General features: G+C 37.1%; 1 protein-coding gene across 1 annotated transcript in view; it reads right to left on the minus strand.

Annotated features, from left to right (window-relative positions):
• Positions 1-27659, minus strand: part of UBP1 (upstream binding protein 1 (LBP-1a)) — a 43773-nt gene that overhangs the window by 2121 nt on the left and 13993 nt on the right. The window contains exons 2-15 of the mRNA XM_009894994.1: positions 24538-24689; positions 20994-21070; positions 18279-18384; positions 17575-17681; positions 15715-15867; positions 15453-15563; positions 14794-14901; positions 7631-7734; positions 6754-6808; positions 6484-6577; positions 3496-3586; positions 2695-2804; positions 1320-1462; positions 686-737 (exon numbers count right to left, since the gene is read on the minus strand). Coding sequence (XP_009893296.1) covers positions 686-737; positions 1320-1462; positions 2695-2804; positions 3496-3586; positions 6484-6577; positions 6754-6808; positions 7631-7734; positions 14794-14901; positions 15453-15563; positions 15715-15867; positions 17575-17681; positions 18279-18384; positions 20994-21070; positions 24538-24689 — 1463 coding nt within the window. The remainder of the gene's footprint in view (positions 1-685; positions 738-1319; positions 1463-2694; positions 2805-3495; positions 3587-6483; positions 6578-6753; positions 6809-7630; positions 7735-14793; positions 14902-15452; positions 15564-15714; positions 15868-17574; positions 17682-18278; positions 18385-20993; positions 21071-24537; positions 24690-27659) is intronic.

Here is a 27659-nt window from a genome sequence, read left to right on the forward strand (position 1 = left end):
TAAAACGACCTCATTTGACAGTGACAGTTACTATCATAGAAGGGAACTGCTGCAAGACCAATATAAATCCTTAGTCTTACGTTTTTAATCATCTGTTTTGTGATGCTCAGCGTTAAACTAGAAAGCCAAAGGAAAAGGTTAAAAAAACCCACCTTACGCTTAAAAGCCAGCAGTACCGCCAAAAGGCTTAGCTGAGACAAACAGGTCTCTAACAATCACTAACCACATGAATAGACTTTATGCTACACAGAACAATTAGTTTCAAGTTAGGATGCTGGTAAAGTGAAGCAGACTTTAAAAATACAGCTCACCTACAGCAGCTTTTAAAAATGTCCTCCTTGGGCTGAAGATCCAATGAGAAATTGTTTTAAAGTTTTGACAGTTTCTGCAGACACAATTTGCACCAGTGCAAAATCTGCAGCAGTGCTGCACTGGTTCTGAACTGGAAGCTTGGAGAAAAGACTGAGGTGCTACGCAGAGCCTGAGAAGTCTGGCTGAGAGGAGGAACTTAGGGACACTTTCTGCCACTACACTGGTGCAGATAGTTTTTTTGCCTGCCAGCCTTCGCTCAACTGCCCTTACTCTTTGCTTGGGGAAACTTTTACTAGAATGGTATTCTGCTTTAAGGAAGGCTCCTTGGTGGAATAAACAATTATGGTTTTAGCTGTCAGAAAGGACACCGTACCTTTTATTGTGGTGAATAAGAAACAACTCTCATCTTGAAAGTTTTGAACCATCTACAAAAAAGAAAAATGTTTTGAAACCCTCCTGCATACCGATGCCAGAAATAAACACATCAAATATTAAGCAGCCTTTTATAAGAAATGGCGTATTTTGATTTTCTTCAGCAAGTGTTCAAAGGTGACAAGCATATACCAAATTAAATTACAATACATTACTGTCAAAATACCACTTGTTAATCATGTGACAACCAGTTGGGAGCCTATTACTGTTGGCTGTGGTTTTTGGAACGCTAAATATGTGTAGCAGATGCTCGAGTAAGTGGAGTTCAACAGTATTTAAACACTCCCTGCCTTTGGGCATGTTCAAAATAAATACATACTAAGTAGTTACTGCAGCATCTCAGAACTATATAGACCAGTTGTTCTTCTCTTCTCATAATTTGAATTTGTTCAGGTAGAGGAAAAGTGACATTTAAAGATCATTCTGCTTATTTTAATGTAAAGAAAAAAATACTCCAAACATCAGGTTCCATTATCAAACAGAAAAAAAAAAAAGTAACTTAGCAAGCATGAGAAAATCATCCATTCTATTTAATTCATAAAAGAAATCTGTCAAGAAAATAAAGTTTCCATTACCTGATCACTAACAAGAATGTGGATACCTGTGGGACCCTGTCTGTAAACCTGGTTGATCTGATGCAAAGGAATATTAAATGCCAGAGCAAGCTTGCGTGTGACTTCGGAGGCTGCCATTTCTTCTAAGTAGATTGCGTGATAAACTAGGAGAAAAAGATTTGTTTAAATAAGCATGGTACTAATTGATAACAAGTAAGTGCGTGAAAGAAATCTGAATTTGTTTATAGCGTGGCTTTAAAAAATTTTAAAAGCTTTAGAGAGTCACCTAAAGATGACTTTAGAAGTAGTTTTGGACCGTCTCAAAAGAAGCAGGTAATACATCCAACTTACACTACTACACTGTTACTTTAAATAGGGATGTAGATATTTATTTTTTTTTTTTTAGTAAAGAAAGACTTTTTCAAATGTCTGAATAAATTTCCTACAGATCGTCTCAGAACTGAAGGGTGGCGGGGAGCCGGCCGGGGGGGAATACAACACCACAAACAGAACAGTAAGACAAAGCAGCTGTTCAGTTTGATGTTGTATTTACAGCTCTAAAGCTTTATGTAATAGTGCTAAAAGCCCTTGGCAGCTCCATGTTTGCACATTTTTCTGTCCCAAACCAAAGACTGCAGATATCCAGACGGAAAACATGTATTCAACAGAGTCAGTATCCTTTTTACAGATCCTCCTCCACCTCAATTCTTGCATGGAAAACACACAACTACTATTACCGCAGCAGCCTATACAGATTTTGGCTGGTTGGGGAGAGAGGTCTCTTCTCTCAAAGGCAAGAGCAGGAAAAGAATAATTTCAAATAGCTCCATTCTCTTAATTGTAAGATTGACACGAATTTACAATTAAATATAAAGTTCTCATCTGTGTTGAAACAAACCTCTTGGGAAAATACTACTAAAATCACAAGCCTGTACAGCGCTTGGGTATTTTTCTGTTCAAGCTAAAACCAGTTTTAGTTCAGTTGCACAGAAAATGACAGCAAAAGTTAACTGAAAATGGGAAAGAATCTAAATGTTTTATTTACATGTAGCTTTTACAGGCACCTACATTTATCTGGTTAATACCTTGGCAGTAACAACGCAGCACAGCTAATTTGAGAGCTCCTTAATTAATTGCCATGTAACTACAGTTAGTTTTATCAGCGGACTGAAAAAAAAAAATCAATGATTTAACCTTGCAAGGTTTTAAGGTTCTGTTCATCCCGTGTAGCGTTAAAACAGCAATGTTGTTGTGAATACAACCTCTTACGGTTTCTCTGTACACCAGAAACAGAAATGCCACCTCTTCACTATTCTTTTTTCCTTCCCATCTATCTTGGTTTAGTCTCTTTAAGACACAGAAATGGTATGCTAAGAGACCCCCCTATGCACCATACCGTATATTGCACCATTGCTGCTATCACCGTTGCCTGCATCTTGTCTTTCCAGTTGTATGCTCCTTAACGGCTCCTGACAGACGTAGATTGTTAAACGGGGCCTAACAGACCTGCAATTCAAACAAATCGCACATCAGAGAAAAGGTTACTTGCCCTGGAAATACGCAAACCAATATGCCGCAAATGTAGATTTGTCGTGCCTAACAGTATACCTGAAATGTTTTCTTTCACTGATCAAAAAAAAAAAAAAATAATGGTATGTGGTCTCTCAGACGCTACCACATTTTAACAAAATTTCAATCCATTCCAAGTTCATCAAGACGCTGCTTGTTGGAATCCTGGAACAAAACTACTGAGTAACAACAACAATTCTTGTAAAGGTCAATGGTAACAAACACCCATTGCAGTCAGGATCAGCGACATCAGCTGGGCTGCTGCCGGTGTTGGCACCCAACATTTGGAACCTCCAAAGGCTTTGGGTTGTTCTTAGCTCCCCTAAATGAGAAGTTTTGTGTTTTGGCAACAAATCCATCTGTTTTCAAGAAACTGGCCGTGCCCGACGGCATTGGTACCAGTCTTGCAGCCTCCGGTTGACCTCAGTGCCTGCATCTCAGGTCTGCCCTGAAGGCGTACGCAGGGCACTCTTTTTTTAAACATACTGCTGCCAGTTCCTGGGAGAGCTCTCACAGGCATCGAGACCCATCCTGACACTGACTTCCCAGATCCCCCAGTTCTAACGAGGAGGGATCCTAGTAAATGACAGAAAAAAAAACCCACTCAACCTCACATTCAATGTGTTACCTGGATTTCAGTGCATTATATAGCCGAATTCCATCGGCTGGACCACAGATTTGTACCAGATCTTCTCTTGTCAGCTTTAATAAATCAGCACCTGGAGAAAAATACGAGGATTTTAGCAAGATTATTTTAGAACACCTACACTTTTAAAAATAAAGTGTATATTTATTTAAGCTGAGAACAACAAACTCTACCATTATAAAAATGGAATCCTGCAAACACAAACAAGCAAGTAAAATTTAGAATAGGCACTAGCTGCCACTAAGAAAAAATGACCAATTTTCCAAAGGTGGTTAGTTTCACTTGATGGCGTTTGCATCTTCGCAAAAGTACAAAGTCTGCAAGGCACACAATTTCTGTAGAGAAGATGACTCTTCTGTATCCAGACAATGGCTTAAATGACTCAAAGTTTTAACTGACACCCAGGTAAGCGTATTTGAAACACACGCAAAATACAGAGCAAAGATATTTGACGATTTCTCCACTCAAGGAACCATCGCAGGCATTCAACTGATACATCATAAGCTCTACGCACTTAAGTTATTACAGCGCACTCGTTTGTAGAAGATGCTGCTAAAGGCTGGTGTAACCAAATCAGTGTGGTCAAATCAGTACATCAGCAGCCTGTGGGGTGAATCCAGGTTGTGGGATACTGCTATCCAAAAGCAGGTTTGTTTAGTGATTGTTTTTTTTTTTCCCCCCAAATGATTCTGGGAATAAGCAATCTGTGAAAACAGCTGCTTCCCAGAACATTTACTTTAGCAATGAAGCTTCAATAAAAGATACTAAGCAGATCTAATCACAAAATGGAAGGAAGCACGCTTCTTAGAAGCAAAGAAAACAACAGTCTGAAAAAATCAGTCACTGTAATAGATGAGTGGGAGGACAGGGAAAAATAAAAGACAGTCTATATTCATGAAAATACTCCATAGACAATCTAGGAATGCATAGGTAGAAGCCCGAAAAAATAGTTTGTCATCATACCCTTTAAGTACTACAATAAATAAAACCCTACCACACCTGAAGAAGTATCATTAAAAGCTACACTACACCTCTTGTTTCAAAGAAAATCTATCAGCCAGCAGGTATTTGACTTCTATAAACATATAAAGATAATAACGAAAAAGAAGAACCGCTTTAGAAGTTTTCCAAGGGTCTTTGTCAGAAATTTGGTAGTAAAGTTTACTGAGAAAGCTTAGCAATCACAAGACATGAAGCACAGATCAAAAACTGACCAGCAGCCAAAGAATAAATGGTCAATTTCCAACACTGCAAGGGCTGACTATAAAATATTGTGCTTTTCCATTAGGTCCATGGTATTTAAAATAATATCAACATGGCACTGATTGGGCAAAGAGCCTCAGTGTGTCAATCTTGATGAGCCGGTAGATGCTGTCGGTTCCAGGGAAGCTTGTGGCAGTACTGCCCGCTAAGGCACAAGAACAGGTTGCTTTGAAGGTGTACTGAGCCACGCTGAGGAGGGAAACCCAGGATGGCACCAATTTATTGCTGAGATAACTAGTAGGGCCACGTGGTTCTTACACATTACCTATGGTAATTTGTGGTTTTTTCTTCCAAGAAATCGTGTTCTTATGTGCCCAAAGCTGCAGTTTTTCCAAAAGGCCTCACGACCATCTCAAGGTCTGGTCAATTTTTATGTGGAGAAGTCACGCTGCCTGTGTATAGGAAAACATTGTGGACCCCTGGGGTCTCAACATTTTAGTTATTTTTGTTCCATTGCTATATTATTATTAGCAGTAGCTTACAAATTTTAGTTATTGCTGCCCATATTAATTCACCAGAACTATGCATAACTAATTTTTATCAAGACCATGTTTCCATACGGTTTGCTGAGGAAGGTACTGCAAAACACTGGCTTATTCGTTAGATTGCAGAGCTTCCTTTCTCAGGGTTGGATGACACCTTCACAGCTTGTTCAGAAAGGCTAAATGTGAGCTTATTTCTCAGAACCTAGCAGAAAACATTAGGCAGCAGCAAACAGAATTAATTAGCTACAGAACAGACAAAACCTCCGAGTCTCACAGATTTCAAGAATGCCACATTAGAGAATCTGTACTTTCAGTCTTGACCAAACATGGTCTTGACCAGAGAAGATGCCTGGTACAAAGGGAAATCAGGTAGAAGCATGAGCTAAGCTAAGAGTCAGAGAGCAGGAGTTATTCATCAGATTCTCCTCATCATGTGTCACCAAAGAAAACTGAGAAGGAATTTTACTCATGGTGCGTACTGTGTCATCCCACTCTTTGCACAATTACATGGAAGACCGAGGAAGCAAACAGCAAAACATGGCGCCAGATAGTGCATCTATTGCCATTTCTGGCTTCCATACATATAGTGGCAATTACACTGACACACACTTAAGGAAGAGCGACGGGACATTCTGCTGAAATGAAAGAAAAAATAGACAAATACATCTAGGTAAAGGTAGACAAACACATCTCCTGTTGCGTGGCAGTGGAGCAGAGTTCAATATAAAAAATAAGTTGCCATTTCTTTAAGTAAGACAACTGCTAACAGCTTCACAGTTTGGAAGGATGAAAGCTTCATACACCACAATTAAATCACACACTTAAGAAAAGATGTAACGTGGGTCAGATGTTAGCAATTTCTTGCACTTTGAGATCATTCCATACCGGCTGCCGCTAGGAAACAGCACAGCAAAACAGACAGCCTGCTGGTCTGACTCACCATTCATTCACCTTTCCTCAAAGGACTTATCAAGGTTAAAATGATTTTGTGAACTATTACAAGGAAAAAAGAACCTACCTTCTCTTTTGGGTTTTAGGGCGAGTTTGTGCAAAACGCAACCAGAAAAAAAAAAGCCTTCCAATGCAAACAACATTTAATAAGCAAATCAGTAAATTACAATAAATATTGATGCCATGTTGTTTTTAGAGAACTATTTTCCCGCACAAAATTTGCCCGCTAACACAAAGAAAGACTTCAAATAAAAAAGTAAACTATAGGTACCTGAGAAATTTGAAAAAAGCCTTGTATAGGTAGAGAACCTATGCTTGAGCAACCATTGCTGAGTTTCCTGGATTGTGGCTGAAGGATGAAGCTGCTGTAAGAAACAAGATTGGATATGATCATTTGGATATTAAAAAAAAAAATCCAAAACCATTAAAAACCCTCCCTCAGTTAAACACTTCCTCAGTACCTATTAATATCAAGGTATGTATAAATCGAATGTTCTGACACCATTATAGCCACGCTCAATAACAGAAAGCAAACACTCACATCTCCAGACCCTTGAGAGGTTCCATCTCCTTGATGATTTGGGGAAGAAGAATTGCTAGAGATTAAAAAAGAAGAAAAAAGAGGAAGCATTACTAGAATTTTATTAAGCAAGATATTCAAGCATTGCTGAAAAATAACTTGAAATTCCTAAACCAATAAAAATCACCGTCAAAAGACAAATTAAACACTGCATAGAGTGAAACTGCAGTTAAACTCAAGATCATCACGCTTCTATATGCAAGTCATCTGGTTCCTGTGTATTCTTTATCACCTGGGGAAGCAGCTTTACTAACACTCAAGGGAGGTTATATTGCCACTTATCTGTCTCCTAAAGAGTGCCTGAGGAAGAGGTAGTAAAATACAAGGCAGACAAAACAGAAGTATATAGACCAGACAATACCACTGGAAATCACTCCTTGATCACCCCAAGTTTAATTCCAGTAGTTTAATTAATGCCTCAAGACAAGATGTTTTTACCAATACAATTTCTGTGGAAAAGCTTGTAAAGATTATTGCTGTGGGGCTTTTTCTTGCAAATTATATAAACTGTGTATGTGGAGAACAAAGACTGTTCTTACTGAAAAAAGCTAAACTAAATTAGAATAGTTAAAAGGTAAAGTATTTGCTATATGGCAAAGGACGAGAAGTTTCCAATGATGTATAGTGAGAAAGAAAAATGCTGAAGCAGAAGTAACTATGTTATAATTGAACCACACGATGCAAGCGTCAAACTCTAAAATAAATACAGAGGTCAAAAAAATCTCATTCCCTGGTGGAACCAGAACACAGTTGCAAGCTCCCAGATCTACTCAAAAAACTTTGAATAAACCTGATTTTAAAATGTTATCTTTAATTAGGATACAGAAAAGAAACCCACCTGTCTGGGACACTGTAGGTACTATGTTGAGCAGAGGTAAAAGTTGGAGCAGGAGTAGGACTGTTGTTTACAAATGTTGTAGGAGTATCAGGCCACGGTGAGCACTGAAGATAAAGAATTAGAACTTTAGTTTCTTTTGACAATACTTTTTTTACTCTGATGTACAGTTCTTTCATTTGAAGCCAGGGTTTTTTTCCACAGAGCACTTTGATTTGTAATTCCAAATAAAGACTCCCTCCATCCCACACATTACATGCAGATAATTCCAGGTAAAAATCAGTTTTCTTTTATCTTGTTCTTTCAAGACGACTCCTATTTATATACTGTCTTCCGTTAACAAAGTGAAGGCATTAGTGGTGGAACTGACAGAAGACCTGCACAGATTACTAAATTTAAAACAAACCACCCCACCAATCCCAAGCCATCTGCTGAAGAAACTTCTTTCATCCTAAAATGGATGAAGGGGTTGTTTAAACTGCATGTATGATGACTTGACAATAGGTGTTCAGCAATAGTAAGGAAAACTATGAAGCTAGATTTCACCTTGTGGATAAAAGTAATGCATCTGCCCTGACAGCAATTAGATACAAGTGGAATTTTCAGTAGAAATTTTGTGAATTGACATTTTTTATTAATTTACTACAGGATTAAAATGATGCTTACACGTACTGCTTTCTCAACTGCTAGGTAAACTGGAATTTTTATACACAAATTTAAGTCATCACTAGTATATTACGAGCCAGCTGTCCAATTTAGTCAGTCTTTTTTGGATATTTTTTAAACCACCATGATAAAAGCCCTTCAAAATGACACTAGCTTTTAGCGTTTCAAAATACCATTGCAAATGCAGTATTTTGAAGAAAAATAAAAAACCAAACAGATTTTGGTATGTTCAAAGACAAACAGACAGGATTAAAACAAGCAAGTTGCCCAAGATAAAGTCCGCTAAGACCCTGCCTGTTAAAACAACAAACATTTCTGATATGCTTATCACGCACCAGCTAAATACCCTGTAAGGCAATTTGCAGAGTTATATCACAGCCTTGCAGGGGAGAAGAGGAGGGAGGGGAACAAGTATGACCTAATATTAATGGAAACTTGTTTCAACAATTTTGTGTTGAAAGACGCTTTCACTATCTGGGGGAAACAGTAAATGAGTACAACACCGGCTGCAATATTCTGTAAAAGAGTTAACGTTTCTCTGCTGGACTCCAGTCTTCACTCGTCAGAGGAAGATTGCAAGTTTCCCAGAATTTTAAAATAAAAAAAAAATATCGCATGCCAATAGGTTAAAAATTAGGAAATTCTTCATCTGTCTGAGACTTGATTCAAATCAGTATTTTCGCTAGCCACCGTCTACACAGGGCCTTTGATCACATGGTCAAAGTCACCGTTTAGACTACAAACGGTGCCATCCACACAAAGCATGCTCTTCCATGACCGAGCGTCACCCACTCTTCCTCCTATTCTGTGTATTCCCATTTGTTGCTTCTCTTCTCAAGCTCATTTTAACATTAATCTCAAAGATGTTACATTACAACAGGTAGTTAAAATAAGCCTTTATTCCCTAATTATATGGTCCAAAGCCATAATTTTAAAATAAAAGCTCAACATAATAACGTTAACTTTGTTCTTCTTAAAAACTTTCAAGTTGTAATTAATTTTCTTTAATTTTCTGACATTCTCTACCTAAATTTTAATGCAAGGTATTTATCTGGACACAAAGATGCAAGCTGTACACCCTTATCCACTGCTCCATTACAAGATTCTGTTCAACATATATTTAAATTTGTGGGTAGGGAAGAAGGCACTGGTGTCAGAGAACAGCTTTTGCGCCATTCCCAAGGCAGGTACTGCAGTTAATGTTTCTGTCCTTCAAACCCAGCTCAAGTTGTTCACAACAAAACTCTTGAGTTTAAACACAGGAAAACGCACATTTGAAATATTTTGAAAAAAGAAAATCCCAACCCAAAGCAAGTAGCCTTTCTTCTCCAGTAAACACCCTTTCCTACCTTGTCTCCTTTTCTGGCAAAAATATTACTAACTATCCACTGAGACTGAAGCAGTTGGTGAAAAAAAAAAAAAAAAGAAAGTACTGCTAGTAGCAATTATAATACTACTACAACATGTCCCTTGGCTCAGTTCTCCTTTCATTTGTCTTAGAGGAGGGAAAAATTAGTATCTAAGCACTGAGATACTTAATTCTGAAAGGTTCAAGGAACAAAGAAGCCAAGCATAAAAAAACCAAAAAGGCCACAGTATATATTCTTCAAGTTGTCTTCTGGCAATAAAGCCAATCTGCTTATGCTTTCAGTATAACTCACATGCACAACTGTCCCACACTTCACAAACCTATCGTGATCAGAAACAGGATTAAACAAACTCCTTGGCATCAAATCCATTCATACTGAAAAGACTAATCAGGGATGTGCTTTCTAACATCCTGCATGCCCATTCTGGACACCGGGGGGTTAGGAGGCGAATAGATCACAGAAAGTGGCAAGGCTTTCCTGCTGCAGCCTTTCTTGAGACAGCATCTGCAATTGCCGCTGCCAGGGACAGAGCACTGGACTCTACAGACTTGTGGTCTGATCGATCAGGATATTTCTTATATTCTTAAGCCCAAAACCGAGTTAACCAAAGGACATTCAGCAAGCTAATGGTATTAATACAGAAGTCCCTGGCCACTGGACTTCAACTTAAAAAGAAATATGTCACTCTGTCACAAGGAAGCATCCAACTCTCTAAAACGCCATCACTGAACAGAAAAAAGATTGGCATTATCAGTTTACCTGTAATGAACAACTAATATACACCAGCAAATTTTCAAAGAAGTTGTTTTTGAGGTCTCAAGACTAACTGCCCTCCACACTGATACAATACTACTGATGCAACTGTACTCTGGAAATTATGCCTTTATTTCCAAATACTGATTAATTCCAGAAAAGGAGGAAATTACTTTGGTTTCAGATCTTTAACGTTCTTCTGTATAGGACATGAATGAAGTTATGAAGTGCTGACTAATATCAACACTTACAAAGTGTTCCTAATGTCTGAAGAATTGCAAAAACTCAAGTTATTCTAAGCCACTGTTTAATGTCATTTCCCTTCCTACTTCAAATCTACCTGAATCTGCCCAAATTCATGCTTTACAAGAGAGTATACTAGACTTTGACAAAGAACTCCACACTATATCCAAATACCAAATCAACATGAAAACAAAGTGCTTGTTCTCCAAATCAGGCTTATTATACTTGGGCACACAGCATCATCTTTAGAGAACAGGGCAGCAATTTTATTATATGTGAGACAGAGCTTTTTCAAGGAACCTGTAAAATACAGTGTTCTTGCCCCAATCAATCACAGCTGCTGTTGGCAAAACCAAAAAATTTTTGCTCATATAGGCTTAATTATTCTGAATGCAGAAGTTATTCCCAAAATGTAAAGTCACCCACGTTACATATCCTGTATGCTATGGATACTGCTATAGGAAGTATAGATGTACAGAGGAACAAACTGTAGAACTACTATATGCTAATGCTACTAAATTAGTATTGCTCCAGCTCCACTTTCTGACTTTCATAGCCTCTAGTAGGTTTTATATTCTAAATTTAAGTCACTTACAGAGAATATTTAACTTCTACCAAACTTTCACATCCAAAACAATGTTCCAGTTTATTTCAAGGTATATACCTAGAAGTCTTCTAACTTCCATGTGCCCTATCATCAGCTCTATCTGCAAAAAATGACCATTTGACCAAGTTTAATCAAATTGTAGCTTTATATATTCTAGCTTGTGACATATAATATAATACAATACAATAATCAACCAAGATACTGCAGACAAAAAAAGGTGCAAAGGCCTAACTATCACAATACAAATTTGCCTGCTTTTTCAAATTCAAAGCAGGGGAAAGATTGCAGTGGGTTTTTTTTTTCCTCTTCTTCCTTAGATAAGCTCTAGCTTCTATAGATTTGGAAGAGAGGAAAAAAAAAAAAAGTGCCTCCTTAATAAAATGGCCATGGATAAAGGTCACCCATACATGAACACCCACTCTGAGGTCCAGAAGGTAGTGTGAATTTTGTAGCCTTTTATCTCTACAGAAAAAAAATCAAGGCTCCACAGCATGAGTGAGAGTCTTAACAAGTAGTTACCTATGCATCTGTCTGTTTGGAAAATACCGAGATAAATAGTGCGGGAATTGCAGTGAATGCACTGAATTTTGAAACATCAGGTGAATAAAGAGGCGAAATGGAAAAGCGTATCTAGGTGCCATTCTTATGACAATGAATGAGAAGGAAAAGATGGGCGATAGTAATTAGAAAAAAGTCTCTGGTGCTTAGGAAAGGATAGGATAGGAGAAGAGCAGAACAGAATGATCATTCAGAAAGGAAGCTTCACCAAACTCTTTGTATTGTGTTAGAATCCCACACAAATTAAATTGGAAAGAAAATATATTAGATTCAATGTTTTCTGAAGGAAGAAGGAAGCACAGTAAGAAACCAATCTGTCCAAATTGGATTGTGGCTAGGCTGCAAGAAATCATACGGGGGGGGGAGAGAAACACAATTAGAAATACCCAGCAAACAGAACACCAGAATCTTGGAGGAGCAAAATGAAAAACCCAACATACAAAATGAGATGCAAAAAGCAAGGAACAGGTTAGGTGTAGGAGGAAGATAATAATACCCAGCTTTAAAAAGGAAGAGAACTATAGATTAGATCAACCTAAATTTCTGGAATTCAATAAAAGATAACAAAAAGCTATTTCTGGGCATCTAGGAAGCAGCACTGGCTAAGTAACAGCCAACACACTCAACTTCATCAAGAAAAACACACTCCAAACAATCCTGGTTTTCTTCTGTAATGGAGCCACAGTTCCTAGGACACGTGAAGTACAAGATCCATCATATATAAAGACATTACAATATGTAAACCAGTGTCAATTCTGATACTTAAAAGTAGGTCTTTAGTCTTTGTGTTTAAGCCCCTCTGTGATGACTGTACTGCACATACGGTGCATCTGATCTGCACAGATGAGGTAAGTCTGATAATGGCCAAACCTTCTGATGGCTACCTTTTAGAAGACAGATTTGCAAGGACACAACTGCTCTAAGTAGAAACACGCATCATCCCCTGTCCATACTTAAAAGTCCCACAAGAATAAGCCTGTCTGGTGAGAAGAGAAAAAGGCTGACGAGTTAACCTTCAAGATATAGATCAGACCTTCCTTTCCTAGATCAAGGAAACAAGTTACACACACAACTTATACAGTTAGAAATAGTACTTAATGAGTGTATAGCAATTACCAAGGTTACACTCCGGAATACAGCAAAATAGTGTTCCATGGCATTTTTTATGGGCTTGGTGATTTCTAATAATTTTGCTAATTATAAAAATCATTGTCATGATGGAACAGGTTATGTGTTAAATCTGGTAACGATATCAAGTCAGCAAGGCTGAAAGCATTTCATCCTACAGGAATAAAATGCAAAATGGTCTCAACAAACTGACCAAATGATCTCATGATAGCATTGTATTGAGGGCAAATGCAGAGCAGAAATAGGCAGTTGCACATTTAAGAGAACTGGAAAGCAGTACATAGCTGTTATTCCAAAATAGTCTATGGATCATCCTTCATCCCAAGCAAGAAGTGAATACACAAACACACACACGCTTTCCTTTGTGTCCCTTAGGAAAGGCATTAGAAGTCCAGTACTACTTGTCCTACCTCAATTTTTCTTCACTACAATTACAGGAATGCTCCCATCCATAGAACCCTAGTTTTCCAAGAGCTTGTTAATAAGAGTTTAGACAACTTTCAGGTATCATTTGGCTACAGTTCGTCCTATTCTGGACAAGGGATTTGTCATATATTTCAAAAACACCTTTTTCTATTATTCTTCCTATAAGCAACAATCATTCAATGAAGTACTTATAACAACAGAAAGAGAAGAGAGCATGGGGGGGAAAAAAAAAAGTAGAAATCCCTCCAAGGAGCAGCTTTAAAAGATGCTTCAGATGAGCTTTATAAGTGATAAAATCCTGTTTTCTCCTGTCTATATTTCCCTTCCCAGGGCCATTTGGAACAAATAATGTCTGCATTGCCAAGGAAAGCTAAAGGTGCATCTTAAAAGAAAGAAAGAAAAAAAAGCCCAATCACCAAGAAAAGCAGAAGGCAAATTTAGACAGCTCAGCGCTTACAATAAATAGTTTCAGGGGGGCAAAAAAATCCTCCGAAGAATATCACTTGTTCCCTCCCACCCAGTTACATGGTTTATAAACAATAAGAGGTATACACTGAAGTATGTTATAATCTAAACCCTACACATCACTTTCACAGATCATAAATACAAACAAAATCTTGTCTGAGGGACAAGAGTCAGACAGACATTGCCTAAGCGCTGATGGGAAAGAGCTGTCAGCGCAATACGCCTGGTCAAAGAACAGTCAAATAATTGTCTTCCACAGTCACATTATTAATTGACATTTAAACTTGCCAAATGGAAGATGCAGGACTGTTTCTCATCTGAAAAATGGAAGGTCTCAATGATATTCACCTTAAGAAACAATATTTAAGAAATCTAAAATGCTAACTGTTGACAGGAAGAGGGGACAGGATATGTTAGATTCATTTTGGGGGCACATACAGGGTTAGCGTACACATGTCACGAAGACGTGCTGACTCTTCTGAACTGCATTAAACCTGCTTGGAGCATAATATGTAGATGGCTAAAGGAAAAATCAGTAACTAACGATCAACCTCTGCAACACTACATGGCATTTTAGAAAATGCTGATGTACATGGAAACTTACATTGAATGTAAGTACAAATACGGAACAAAACACTAAATTTCACTGTTCGTACTTCCACTAATTACACACATAGAGGAAAGCAAAAAGCTATTTCATTTAAAGTCACATAAATGGAAAGCTCTTGACTTTTAAAAGTTAAACAGTCCCTCTGCAACAGTTTTAAGTGTTAGATTTAGGAAGGATTCCTTTGCTGAAAACAAACATGGAGTAATTGGTATACATAAAAGTGAATAAAATTAAGACACAGCAATCAAAATATTTTTACTTTACATAACGGAAGTTTCTCCTATATCTAACACTGTACAAGGTATCTTGCACAATGAAAAGGTAAGCAGAAGTCCCTTACACTGCCTCGCTTTGCCAGAGAATCACCGTAGTCTGCTGGCAAAGTCCGCTTGCTGGACTTTTTCTGCTCATGTTCAACTGCATCTTCAATTATAGGCTCAAGCCTCATCTGGACAAACACCAAAGATTTGGATCAATTTCTTTTCATTATACAGTGAGGAAAGATCTAAAAGCCTTTTAAAAATTTCTGAAATCTTTAGAAAACTGCACAGAACTCACTGATGTTTAAATAAAAAGAAAATGCAAAAACCTACTGAGGCTCTGGCCTTACGTTCAGTAATCTCCAAAAAATACACTTTGAAGCTCAAATTTCTCAGACAATTAAATTCTAGATTGCCCCCCACCCTCTTTTTTTTTTTGCTTTTCAGCTGCAAGGTTTTTAGATCTGTACCAAAAGACTGCTCTAGGGTTCAGTACAGTCAAAACGTTCAATCTTCAGTCTTTTTTAACACAAGCATCTATCAACTATCCGCAAATGAAAAGTTTGCGGAATAAACCCCTAAAATCTAACATTGCTGTTCACTGGACAAGTTTGTCAAATAAAAAGCTTATCTTTGTGTAGAACTAATTCTTCCCCAACCCTTCCAAGACTGCAGCTAAGTTATATGCTGTATCTATGTATTTTCTCCTCAGCAAGCAGATGCAATTCTATTTTCTTACCTCTGTAAGAACTGTGGTGTCATATGAAGGCTGATACTTTTCTTTTTCATGTGCAGTTCGCTTTTCCATCTTTTCTCTGTCTGTTTTCTGTTTCCTGTCTGCTCCTTTTGGCTAAAAATGAACAGTTACATGAACAAGAAAGTAGGGGGAAAATGGCTTTATAATTGAAATCTGATCTCAGAAGTCAAGCAGTAATATAAAGATGTCCCCCATCTTTATGAGAGCTTCTGAGACTTATTAAGGATCTGTTTTTTACTGTTACCTTAAAAACTTTGATTTGACAACTGGCTGAATGCAGATGATCTGTATACTCTCCATTTTCAGTCTGTTTAAAAGTGTCAACCTGAATCCTAAAAGGAACTCCTTTCTCTCCTCCATGTTTACGAGGGGTAAATTCAGTGCTGATACAATGTACCTGAAAAAAAACCAATCACCAAACAAGAAGGACCCTCAGAAGTATTCTAGACATGAATTTTATTATGTGTTACCAACAACATACACATTTTCTAAGGACAAGTAACAAATGACCCAACCTATCTGAGGACCAAGCTGCATAACTAACATTTCGTTCCTTTTCATGCCCACATGCAAATCAAGCCAAAAACATTATATTTGCATGAACCAAAATCTCTCCAAAAAGCAGAAGTCATTATAGATAAGTATTAAATGAGAACTTGCTGGATCTTAAGAAATATGTATGTGGATGACAACCACATCTATCATGAATATAGCAAAAACTTTTTCAAGATATTGTTGTCCAATGCATTATAGCTAGAATAAACTTTGGAGTTACTTGTAATAGATATTACCAAAGCTATAGAAGGTCACTGACTGGAAGTTTTTTAAACTCATGTGAAATCAGCGTATTTTCAAATATGCCTAACTTCCTGTAAAAGTCAACACTTTTTAATCAGTATGTAATTGCCTCAAGTGCTACATCAGCCTGAAGACTAGATTTTTAAGCTAGAAACACCCCCAAAAATATCTAGGAAGAAAATCAGTGTAACAGAAAGTTATGATGAATCTCACTGGACAGTGCTCCTACGGAATTTTAAGCGAGCTGGGCACCATGGACAATAGCATACCTTGCACTCTCAATGACTACAATACTATCTTTTTATTTCCTATGGCCATCAAGAACAAAGAACCATAGACTGGAAATTGAAGCCTTACATGTAATCAGTGCTGCTATGCTGTGTCCTCTAGCCTTTAGAATAAGCAAACTATACTTCCATAATAATAATCAGTTCCATTTTCCCTCAGTCTGTTAGTCTATTATCACTTCTTCTACGGAAGTGCATAAACAAAAATATTGAATAGTTTCTCTCACACTTCTTCAAGGAGACTATGTTTTAGTACTTGTGTAATTCTTACTAGAAAAAATGTCTTATTGCACCAGATCAAAGTTAATTTACTGATGTGGAATTTAACCTATTTTGGCAGCCTCCATAAGAAACGCTCCTACCTCAAACTTTATACCTTTTCTTCATAATAAAAAAAGATCCGAAACAAAAGTAAGCTAAAAATTCCAATACAAAACTAAATATTCTATCTAAATAATTTCCAGAGAAAGCATGTTCAATTACCCTGAATATCAAATACATAAATACTAAAACCCTACTACAAGGAAGTCTGCTGACATAGTAAGAAAAACATCTTTGAACGTCTGATCTAAAACTGTCTTTGTAGGACATTAAATTTCATTTTGTATCCTCAAGCCAAGCCTCTGCTGAAGCTCATCTCTAGGACAGTGGGCCTCTCAACTTAAAAAAAAAAAAAGTAGTGACAGTTATTTAGAGGGATAGAAGTTAATTGTAATACTCCGTATAACTAAGTATTTTAACCATGGCAGCTTTCTGCAAAGAGCTTTATGAAAAACTTTTATTTAAATTGTTTTTAAAAGATGCTTTTATAAACTCAAATCAAGTTGAAAAACCTAACTAGGAACCCTTATAGAACTATCAGTTGCTCTGAAACTGTGTTTTGATTGTTTTTTTACAAAGCTGGTATTTAATGTCTATTCCACAAATAAGCTATCAAGAAGCTTCATAGTGCAAACATACAACTGTTTGTGACCTGAAAGGCACCAAACACAAACATCCAGTCAAGTAAAGTTTCAAACCTGAATAAAAGCAGATGTACATTTTGTTGGATCCCACAAAAATTCAACTGCATTGAGCTGGCTTGGATTTGTCTTGATATCAATGACTCCAACAGACATTGGAATATCTATATTAAAGTAAGCAGTATATATTTAAAAATAATCATATTCCAAGAAAACAGTAGAAATAAATTTTAATATACGGTTACCATATACAAACACAGGGTGAAAAAAGGTAGGCTTTGGTGGCTTAACCATAAGCCCATAAACAGTATCTCAGAACTAATCCGAAGAAATTTAATACTCAACATACAAAGGGCGTAGGGTTTCGGGGTGTTTTTTAATTCCCCTCCTCCCCCTCGCCCCCAGCTTATGCAACAAAAATTATGAAGTTATGCAAAATAAAGAAACCACATTGCTGTTATTTCCACAATCTACCAGAGAAAGTTACTTTTGTCCATGTTCTCTTAATTACTATAAAATTTAGTAATCAAAATTAGAAAGATTACTATTGCAGAGTTGCTATCTTACTTCTGTAGCATTGAAAGCTTTTGAAGGAATGTGAAAGTGTTAAGAACAATCATATTCAAAATACACACTATGACAAAGCAGCACACAAAGCTGGTCTGTGTTTTTTCCACCAGCCCTGGCATAAATGTCACCATGATCAATTTAAATTTGGAAATTGAATTTTGTACAGTGGCAATAGATAGAAACAATTATACCTAAGTCAAGAAGTCTGTCCCCAGGGCGGTTCCACTTCCAACCTTCTAGCTGCTGGTGCTCTGTATACTGCAACCTTCTGTCATGGAACACAACTCGTATAATACTCTAACAGAGAAGAAAAAAGCATCTGATGAGCCACAATGTTACTATGTGTTTAGAAACAGCCTCAAGATAAAGCATTAAAACATTCAAAATAGCCACAGTGCCTGATAAATACATACTTAGAGCAAAAAATCTGGCAACTATCAGTATCCCAAAATATTGCAGAACACAGAAATAAAACTGAGCAGCAGGAGATATTTGAAAATGTGGTAGAAACGCAGAAGAGAATTACATCTGATTGCATATGCCAAAGGTCACATGAAGTGAACTGAGCAACACTGACAGCACAGTATCAACACTGTGTAGGCAACACCAACTTATTTCAGAAAACAAACACAAAAGAATTAATTTATTCTGAAGAGTGGTTAACATAGTTTGACCATTTTTTTCACTGGGAATTCTGTGAATTTTTGTAGAAAGTTTTAAGAAATAAAATTAACACAAAATTCCCTTCCTAGTATTTATACGCGTATTTACAACATATCTATTATTTTAATTAATACTAATAATGAAAAACTTCCAAAGTATTCCAACTATTCTAGCTAAGATATTACTCTAAAAATACTAGGATACAATTAACACCATTCAGCTAGAAGCAATTATCCAACAGCACCTATTTTTGCAACCAGTTCCGCTACAACTGTGCACTCAGTCATATTAAACAAATGTTTCTATTCTGCTGCATGAATGCACATACAAAGCAATTTGTTATACAGAGGGAGAAAAATACTGTACACATGAATTGCTACTGAACAAAACAAAACGCAGGCAAATTTGCCCCATTTTTTCCCCTTAGTCTACAGTCTTACTTATATTAACAGTGGATGAAAGTGTACAAAATCCCAATAACTTTTAAATGAAGTGCTTCTTCAAGATACATTGCATTTTCTTGGTTTTACTTCAAAGATAACAGAAAGCACGTGCACATACATGTACACACACATACCGCTCCTTTTTCACTGCAAACTGGCAAGTTTGGAACTTGGAAATATCTGCAGCCACCTTCACCAACATTAAATGCCGTCTTTGTTAAAGTACTGAGATTCCAGTGTTTAAATGTTCAAAATTGAAAGTTTGTTGATGCAGCATTACAATGTCTTACTATGATAAAAGTTGCTTTTTTTGAACTTTTACTCTGCTTTGTCCTATTCTACCTACCAAATGGCTCATCGTCAATATAGAAACCTACAAAATTACAGCAGAGAGATACCCCAAAGCTACAAGGAAATAGCACCTAAGGGGGCAAAATAGTCAACATGCTTATTACAGCAAGACAAAATGCCAGGTTGTAAAAAGTCTGATTACAGAACTCACAAATCCCAGTTTTATGCTTGTGTTTAACACTTCCTGAAATTATCTCTGAACAAGCATCCCACAGACAAAAGAGAACACGGCATAGGACTACACAATCCAACCAAAATTCAAAAATTACATAGCCTAAAGTTCACAGGTAAAAACTCAGCCTCCCACAGGCATACTGTTCTAGTGTACTTATCAATACCACTATCAAAAGGACTTTAAAGTTCTTCCCTTCTTTCCCAGTACCTAAGTAAGATTTTTCAGGGAATTTGGTAACATTGTTAGACGCTTATCAGAAAAATCCAAACCCCTCCCCTTCACCAGTTCTTTTAATAATTTGTACCATGAATTGGACATTTTTCAGTCTGCCTCATTCATATACTTCACGCGACACCTCAGATCCACAGTACCTTCCACTAACATTAAAGCACAAGGAGAGCAATCTGGCATTAGGAACAGGATATGGAATAAACTGCTCTACGAGCAGCAAAATTAGACAGATTGTTTTCCTATGGATATATCCCCAATATCCCACTGTTGCAAAAACCACAGGTTGGGTCCATGTGTCTTCCATAACACCTATTAAGAAACATGCTCATACTACCTCCACTTCTTTCTGAATGATCCTCTAGCTTCCTTCCACATCTTCTAATCCCTTGAAATGGACAATGAAATAGCTCAGAAGACATTGGATACAAACCTGTAGACAACTAGGTATCTTAAGCTTTCAATAAAATAATTTGGTCTTCAGCACACACAAGTACTCTATGCACGGGGCATGCATATTCAGACTGTTTGGGGTTTTTTTAAGTATCACTGGTCCACACTCATTCTGAAAAAGTATTTAGTGACATCAGAAATAAAAAAAAAATCCATAAAATATACAGTCTCTAGATTGGATTCTCTCACCTAACTTTAGACATCTAAATTTGAGATCACTGTTACCACAGCTTCCTTTTACTCAGCAGAAAGACATGGGCACAGTTAGTGGAGATTCACCTCATCTTCGAACAGATCAGACTGCAGACCTTTATAAAGGGTACATGAAGTGATCAGCTCACCTTTAGCTATCTAAAGTTAGATGAAATGAACCCATTTCATAAATAGGGAAACACATACGTGTATATTCGTTCAATTTGTAGTAAACCTGAAACAACAGAACCAGGCATTAGGTTCCACTGTGGCTATTTTCTTTACTGGTCAGATCAGTCAACCTCCCTCCATGCATCAGAGTACAATACGGGGTTAAGAACTACCCTTTTCATATGCAACCAGCAGAGGTTAGTAATACTATCTAGAGAACTTCAATTCACCTTCACCAATTTTCCATTGATCTCTGGTATGTCTCCAGCTTTCCGGTTATCTAGCATCCGTATCTCATAGGACTGACCTTGAAAGAGAAAAAAAAAAAACCAAAAATCAACTGTATCAGTAGAAGAGTCAGAGCACCAAGCTATTTTGTGTTTAACGCACCCGAATTAGCTTTTGCTTCATGGTACACAAGAATACCAGTACCTGAAGCTTCTGTTCAAGAGATTTTTATAACAAGGTTCACTTCACAGCACAGGAATTACTGGAACAAAATGAAACTCTTTGGTCCCTTTAAACTACAGATGTTTCCAAAGTTTAAGTATTTCATTTTACATGAAGTTTAAGTACCTGTTTTTCTGTTGTTTTTTTTGTTTTGGTGTTTGGGGTTTTTTTTGATGAAGAAAAACTTTTCAAAGCTGATTTCCTTTATTTTGGAAACTGATGAAAGGCAACACACTGAGAACCAGAGACTGGTCTCCCAAAAGAAACTCTTGCAGGGTTTTTATACTTTTCACACAACATACATACTGCTCTTCCATGTTTAATTTTGTCCGTGTAACTGTTGCCTTTGTATGATTTTTAGGCTTTATATGATTTTATAAATAAGCCTTTAAAAGACCCAGTTACTGGTAATTCAAACAGATAGGAGCGAACCTATCTTTCCAGTGAATCTGATGAACTGTTGTACTTCAAAAGAGACAAAGCTTGAATTTATTTCAACGATGGGGATATTATTTTTTCCAAGGTGAGCAGCACATACTCATTTGCAAAATTCCCTAATTAAAATATAGGACAAAACAGATTTCAAGAAGTTCACTAAGATCAAGTGCAGTAAATTCATTACCTTCTACATCACGCTCCAAACTACCTTTACGCTCTAGTGTATACTACATTTAAAAGACATTTATTGACTTGTCCTACAAGGTAAAAGCTCAGCTGCCATACCCCCGTGAATGAGCAAATGATTTCTTCAACTCCTTTCACCGCTTCACAGACCCATGTTACATCCAACTATATGTTTGGGTTGGTTTTTTTGCTGTAACACGATTAGCACATTTACGTGTATACTCTACACATGTACAGGCTTTCTTCACCCCCGCAGTATTTGATCATTGATATGATCATTGATCACATAAATCCATATTAAAATTAAATTAACCTAGTGCTGATGAGTAAAGCAGTAGATCATTTCTCCTCCTGTATTTAACGGGAGGGAACTTTTTTCCTGTTACTGAGATTTGTTCAACTACCAGTGTTGTTTCACTCACACAGATATATGTAAGTCCATCTGCATTTATAGACTGCGGGGTTTTTTAATCTAGCACTATTAATAAAACTTTTGCAAGTGTTCTCTGTTTTCTCTCATCATTGCGGGGGGGCAGAAGCTAACTGAGAATTTTTTAGGAAAAAGCGTTAACCAAGGCAGCAAATGTATTGTCTTTCTGTCTTTAGTATTAGCACAGAAGGGAAGTTGGCCAGCTGGATTTTTTCCCATATTTATTTCGAAAAAGGGTATACCAATGCCTTGATTTTTCAACATCAGGAAGAGTTACTTAGGACACTGAAAAACAGCAGGACTTCTTTGCAAAAGAAATCTTTATATTAAAAGAGATTTTCAAGGACAAATGAAACATTTACAGTAATTTCAGACAGTTTCACTTAAATGGCAAGCTCTTCTTAGAGGCAAGATAGCAAGCAGCTTCTTCCTTCAGCTTGCCGCCTTGTGCTGGGTCCCCAGCACTTTGAGCTGACCTTCAAGTTTCACATTCTGTCAGGGAGGCTGGATCCTGGCACTGAAGAAAACAAAGTGTATTTCTACAGAGTTTAAAGTTTACAAAACTTTGAAGTGTTTTAAACAGTGCAAAGCATCTTGCTGGTCCAGCATACTGCTGCAATTGTACTTTTTCCTCCTGCAGAGAGCACTCAGGGTACAAAAAGCGGTAAAAAATAAAGTAAATCTGACCAAGCAAATGGCTGAACTATGCGATCACGTTTGCAAGACACTAGAAATCACCTAAATAACTTCCATTATTCTCATTAGTAGAAAAGCCAAGTAATGTTTAAAGCATATTTAGACAGACTGGATACTGCAAGATGAAGCTCTTAGCAAGTTTATTCACATAGAAAGTTGGAAGTGATGCTTTGTCATCATGTCAGTATCAAATTTGATACAATCTGCTCTCACAGATTTTAGGTCCCCAGTACACAGTTAAACACTTCCAGGTATAAAATGCATCACCAGAAGTTCAGACTACCAGAAGCCTTTCAACTTGAGCAAAAAGGATATCCTATCAAGAAAACACACGTGTAAAATATACAAATTCTATCACCTAGTAAATCAATTAGTAAGGTTAACAGCTCACAAAGACCAAGGAGAATTCACCAATACATATTTTAACCTGTCTCCTCTTAGCTGCACACTAAAGTAATATAGTGCTCAGAGAAGCACACACGCCAAGAAGATTAATTGTATCAAAACACAGTAGGGGATGGAAAAGAAATGGTGAAAGTGATTTTTTAAAATTGTTTTTATTTTTCATACAAGCTGTGCTGCAGCACTGTGTCTTCTAATTGCAGTGCTATCTATTGAGAGATTTTGGGTGAAAGTCCTCAAAGAAAAGAAAAACAAAAACTAAATCTAGGAACAGTGATCCTAGAGTATAACAGCCGAGGGGGACGGTGGGTGGCAATGTACAAACCCATTGATATGGTTCAGAAGAAATGATTAATGGTTTTATTTGAGTTCAGAATACTAACTGACTAAACTTAGAACACCAATGTCACTTCCAGAGGTGAGAGAGGTCTTTTCACAGGGCAATGACTACATTCAGATTGTTTTACCCAGCAGTCAGTGCCCTCTGTAGAAAGAAAACCGAATTTTCATGCGAATCAACCACAAGGTATGAGGAAAAAACAGCAAGACTCAGGTGAAGTATTTATCTAGTGAATTTCTGATAAGTGTAGACAATGGTACAATACGCACAAACTCCAAAGGTAGCTGCACTTGTGTTTATGTTTCAAACACAATAATGTTCTGGGCAGACATGTATATCTGAGAGCTGTTAGTGTGTCCTCTGTTGTGCAACAGTTTTTGTTTAGGGATTGACGTTTTAACATTTATTATGACTTTTTGGGGGTATTTGTGTGTACCTTATGCATTATCATCCAATCAACTTGCTATTATCAAAACAGGAATGCAAAATTAGTCTTGTATTTCAAGCTACTACTACCTGAAGTTTGCCTTCTGAAAGCTCTGTCAGCTTGATTTTACTGAGGGAGGTAGGGGATGGAAAGGGGTAACACACAGAGCAGAAAAAAAAACAACCAAAGAACCCAGACTCTAAAAGGGAAGTATTGACTGACTATAGCTATCAGTCTGCGAGTTGGACAGAACAGGAATACTAGTAAGGCACCCAATATAATTTTTGACATAAATTTATTTTGGATGTACCCACGTGTATCAAAACATGAAACACAATTCCAGGTTTAGACTTGTACCACAAGCTGCATTCATTACAGTTATGCCTGCAACATACGTATACCAACCTTGATTCAAGTATGTAAGAGTTTCGTCGTATAATTTTACTGCTGGAGATGTTGCAGCACACATAACATACTGGAAGGGTGGATGTTTGGTCTCATTTTCTTGTGGAAGGCTGGAATCTTCCTGTTTGAAAATAGGCAGTGCCAAAACATCACTGAAAAGAACAAACAAATAACTTTGTGAGACTGTTGGTCCTGTTTTGCCTGAAGTTAAAGAGAAGTTATCTGTAACTTAAAAAACCATAGTGGAATACATACATAATTGCATCACTTTGAGTTTATTAGTGAAACCAATGTGAGCAGTATCCAAAACATTTTCCACCACAATTTTAGGCTAGGATACTTATACAACATTCTGGGACCTAAGCAGACAGTAAGTAAAGTTGTGTTGATCCTCTGAAAATGTAAAGTTCCTCTTCATAAAAACGCTAGCTCTTGTCTCCACTGAAAAAATTCAGTTTACTCTTAATTATTTACCTGTCACCATAGGCAAGCTCGCCTAATACACATTAGCTGAGAGCAATGCATTTACTTTCTTCTTCAAAATAATATATTCAAAGTAAGTTACTTACACTGTGAAAATCTTTGTCCCCATTTAGTATAATTATGTCTAACGTAATAACTCTGTTGACACTGCAGATTTTTCAATCTTAACTTTGTTTAGGCTTTAGCACACTGAATAGCACACAAATGATTAAGCAGCAGATTCACAAAACACAAGTTAAAGAAAGTGTATGCCAAGGTTCACTTCACTTACAGACCTAAGACCACCAGAAAAACTTCGGGACTGCAAAGTTTCTGAAGAGTAAAGAACAATCCATGCTGTCCACAGGTAGCAGTAAGAGAGACAGCTTCACGACAACCAGCAAACACATCTTCTGCTTTCTACAGAATCACGTATCCTGTATTAGCAAAATTCATTTTCCTTGTACACAGTAATCCTTCATAAATAAAACTTTAGAGTTCTTCCGTTCAAAAATAACATTTTTCTAGCACTGCAGATCCATGAGACTTTCTTTGAAAGTTTCTAAACTGAAGATTTCTCACATCACCTCAGTTGTTGATTGAGTTTTTAATCTACATGTATCTTTTATTTCCCTTGCACTGGTCACAATTGCAGATTTAATGTATTTTGTAAAAGAATTATAAATGTCTTATCTGTATTGCACTACTATTTACACATTGTACCCTAAAATTTTTAAAGTAAAATTATTTTTTGCTGTTCCTCATTTCTGAGACCACCTACTTTATTTAAAGAGAGCTCTGTAATTCCTCTTGAATTCCAGCTACATATCTGGAGAATCAAAAAGTATCAGTATCATCATCAATCTAAAAAGTAATTACCACCAATATTTTTGTGTCATAGAAAGTTATGGTATAGACTTGGTCTACGTAAGTATTAGGTATGAGGAGTGCAGCTGAGGCACCCCAGCTTTTCTTTCAGAGCATGTGCCACATACAGCAAGGTAAAGGCCAGCCACATCGTAGTCCACTGCCCTGCCTACCTAGAAGAAGCTATACTGACCTGAAAGAGGAAACACTTATGAACAGTGAAAAAGTCTAAGAAGTTTGTCTATACCTTGTAGGGACTGTAGTCTCTCCCCAAAATAACAACTAGAATTAAAAAAAAAGACCAGAAAAAGACATGCATTCCACTAGGAAGAAACCACAAGAGATGCTACAAACCAGCAGGAAAGCAGGACAAGGCAGGATACTGTCCAAAAAAGCAGTAAAAGCCTAAAGGAGCCCAGAGGAGACTGTACTCCTTAACTAGTTACAAAGGAAGATAATGTGAAATACCAACTTAAGAGACGCGGACACTCTTAAAACAGTTTACTTATATAGACAGAAGGAACATCATATGCAGAGATAGGGCAGAAAATTTCATAGACTGGTGGACTACTACTTGAGGATGACTCCGAAGTAGATAGATGCTTCATGCCTTGATGTCAGTCAAAAGGGGAGCATGAGCAGAGGGCAGCCCAACACAAGAGGGAGCACTGTGACAAGCAGAGAAGCATTGTTCCACGATTGGACTTCTACACCAGGAACCCATGCTCGTCACACATTTCGGCACGTAAAAGCTAGTGTTTTTATGAAGAGGAACTTTAAAACCAAAAGAACATGAAAACAATAACTGTTTAAAATACACACATAAGAGTCAAAGTGCAACAAAGAAGGCATGCAAAGTACCTCACCAAATAAATAACCTGTAATTCTTGACTAAGTTCTGCAGTACTTACTTTCACATAACATGCAAGATTAAAAAGAGAAGTCTTTTGTGTATTTATGAAAAATATCTTGAAAGCCTTCATTTTCCACCCACAATTTAAAGATAAAAATGCATCTGGTCTGGCTTAAGAATTTGTGTCGTGGTTAATGAACTAGTTAAATTAACAGACAAGGCACTGGAAGCCAACAAATACAAATGGAAGACAAATTTAACCAGCTTTAAACCTGCTTTTGCTAGTACATACAAGGTGGTAATGACTAACAGCCACTGCAGAAGGCAAAAAAAAAAAAAAAAGACATCCAACTCCTCAACCCTACAATTTAGTTGTAAAGAGAGTATAATGCACATTCTTAAATGCCACCATTCCAAAAAAAACCACTCCAGCAAATGGCACAAGGCAAATGTAAGAATCTTCATTTATTTTCCCAGATAAAAACATACATTTTTCTTATAAAAAAGAATGTCTTCTGGGTACCTGTACATTCCAAAGGAAAAGAGAAGCCAATGCAATTTAAAACTCCTTCCTAAACCATCTTGAAATAAATACCGTTTAAACAACACTGCGATTTGTTCACTCATAAAGAATGAAGTATCTGAGTTTTCACATTTAAACATACACTTGCTCCCATCCAAAACCAGATAAAAGCTGCAGGCAATTAAAAAGAGTCAATAAGGTATGAATAAAGTATTTCAAATTAAAATTTTAAAGGGCCAGTGATAAAGAAATGTTGACTGATTTAGAACCAACTATTAATTCCTCTTTAAAAAGAGTGATGTAGCTTTTCTGGCTTTCAACAAGGAAGCCGCTATGAAGCGATTGGTCTTTCCTTCCGTCCCCATTGCACAGCAAGAGGATGACCAGTTTTATTTGATACCCGTGAGCCTACGGTTC

This window comes from Charadrius vociferus, unplaced genomic scaffold, assembly GCF_000708025.1.
Source record: "Charadrius vociferus isolate BGI_N301 unplaced genomic scaffold, ASM70802v2 scaffold51, whole genome shotgun sequence".
Taxonomy (NCBI): Eukaryota; Metazoa; Chordata; class Aves; order Charadriiformes; family Charadriidae; genus Charadrius; species Charadrius vociferus.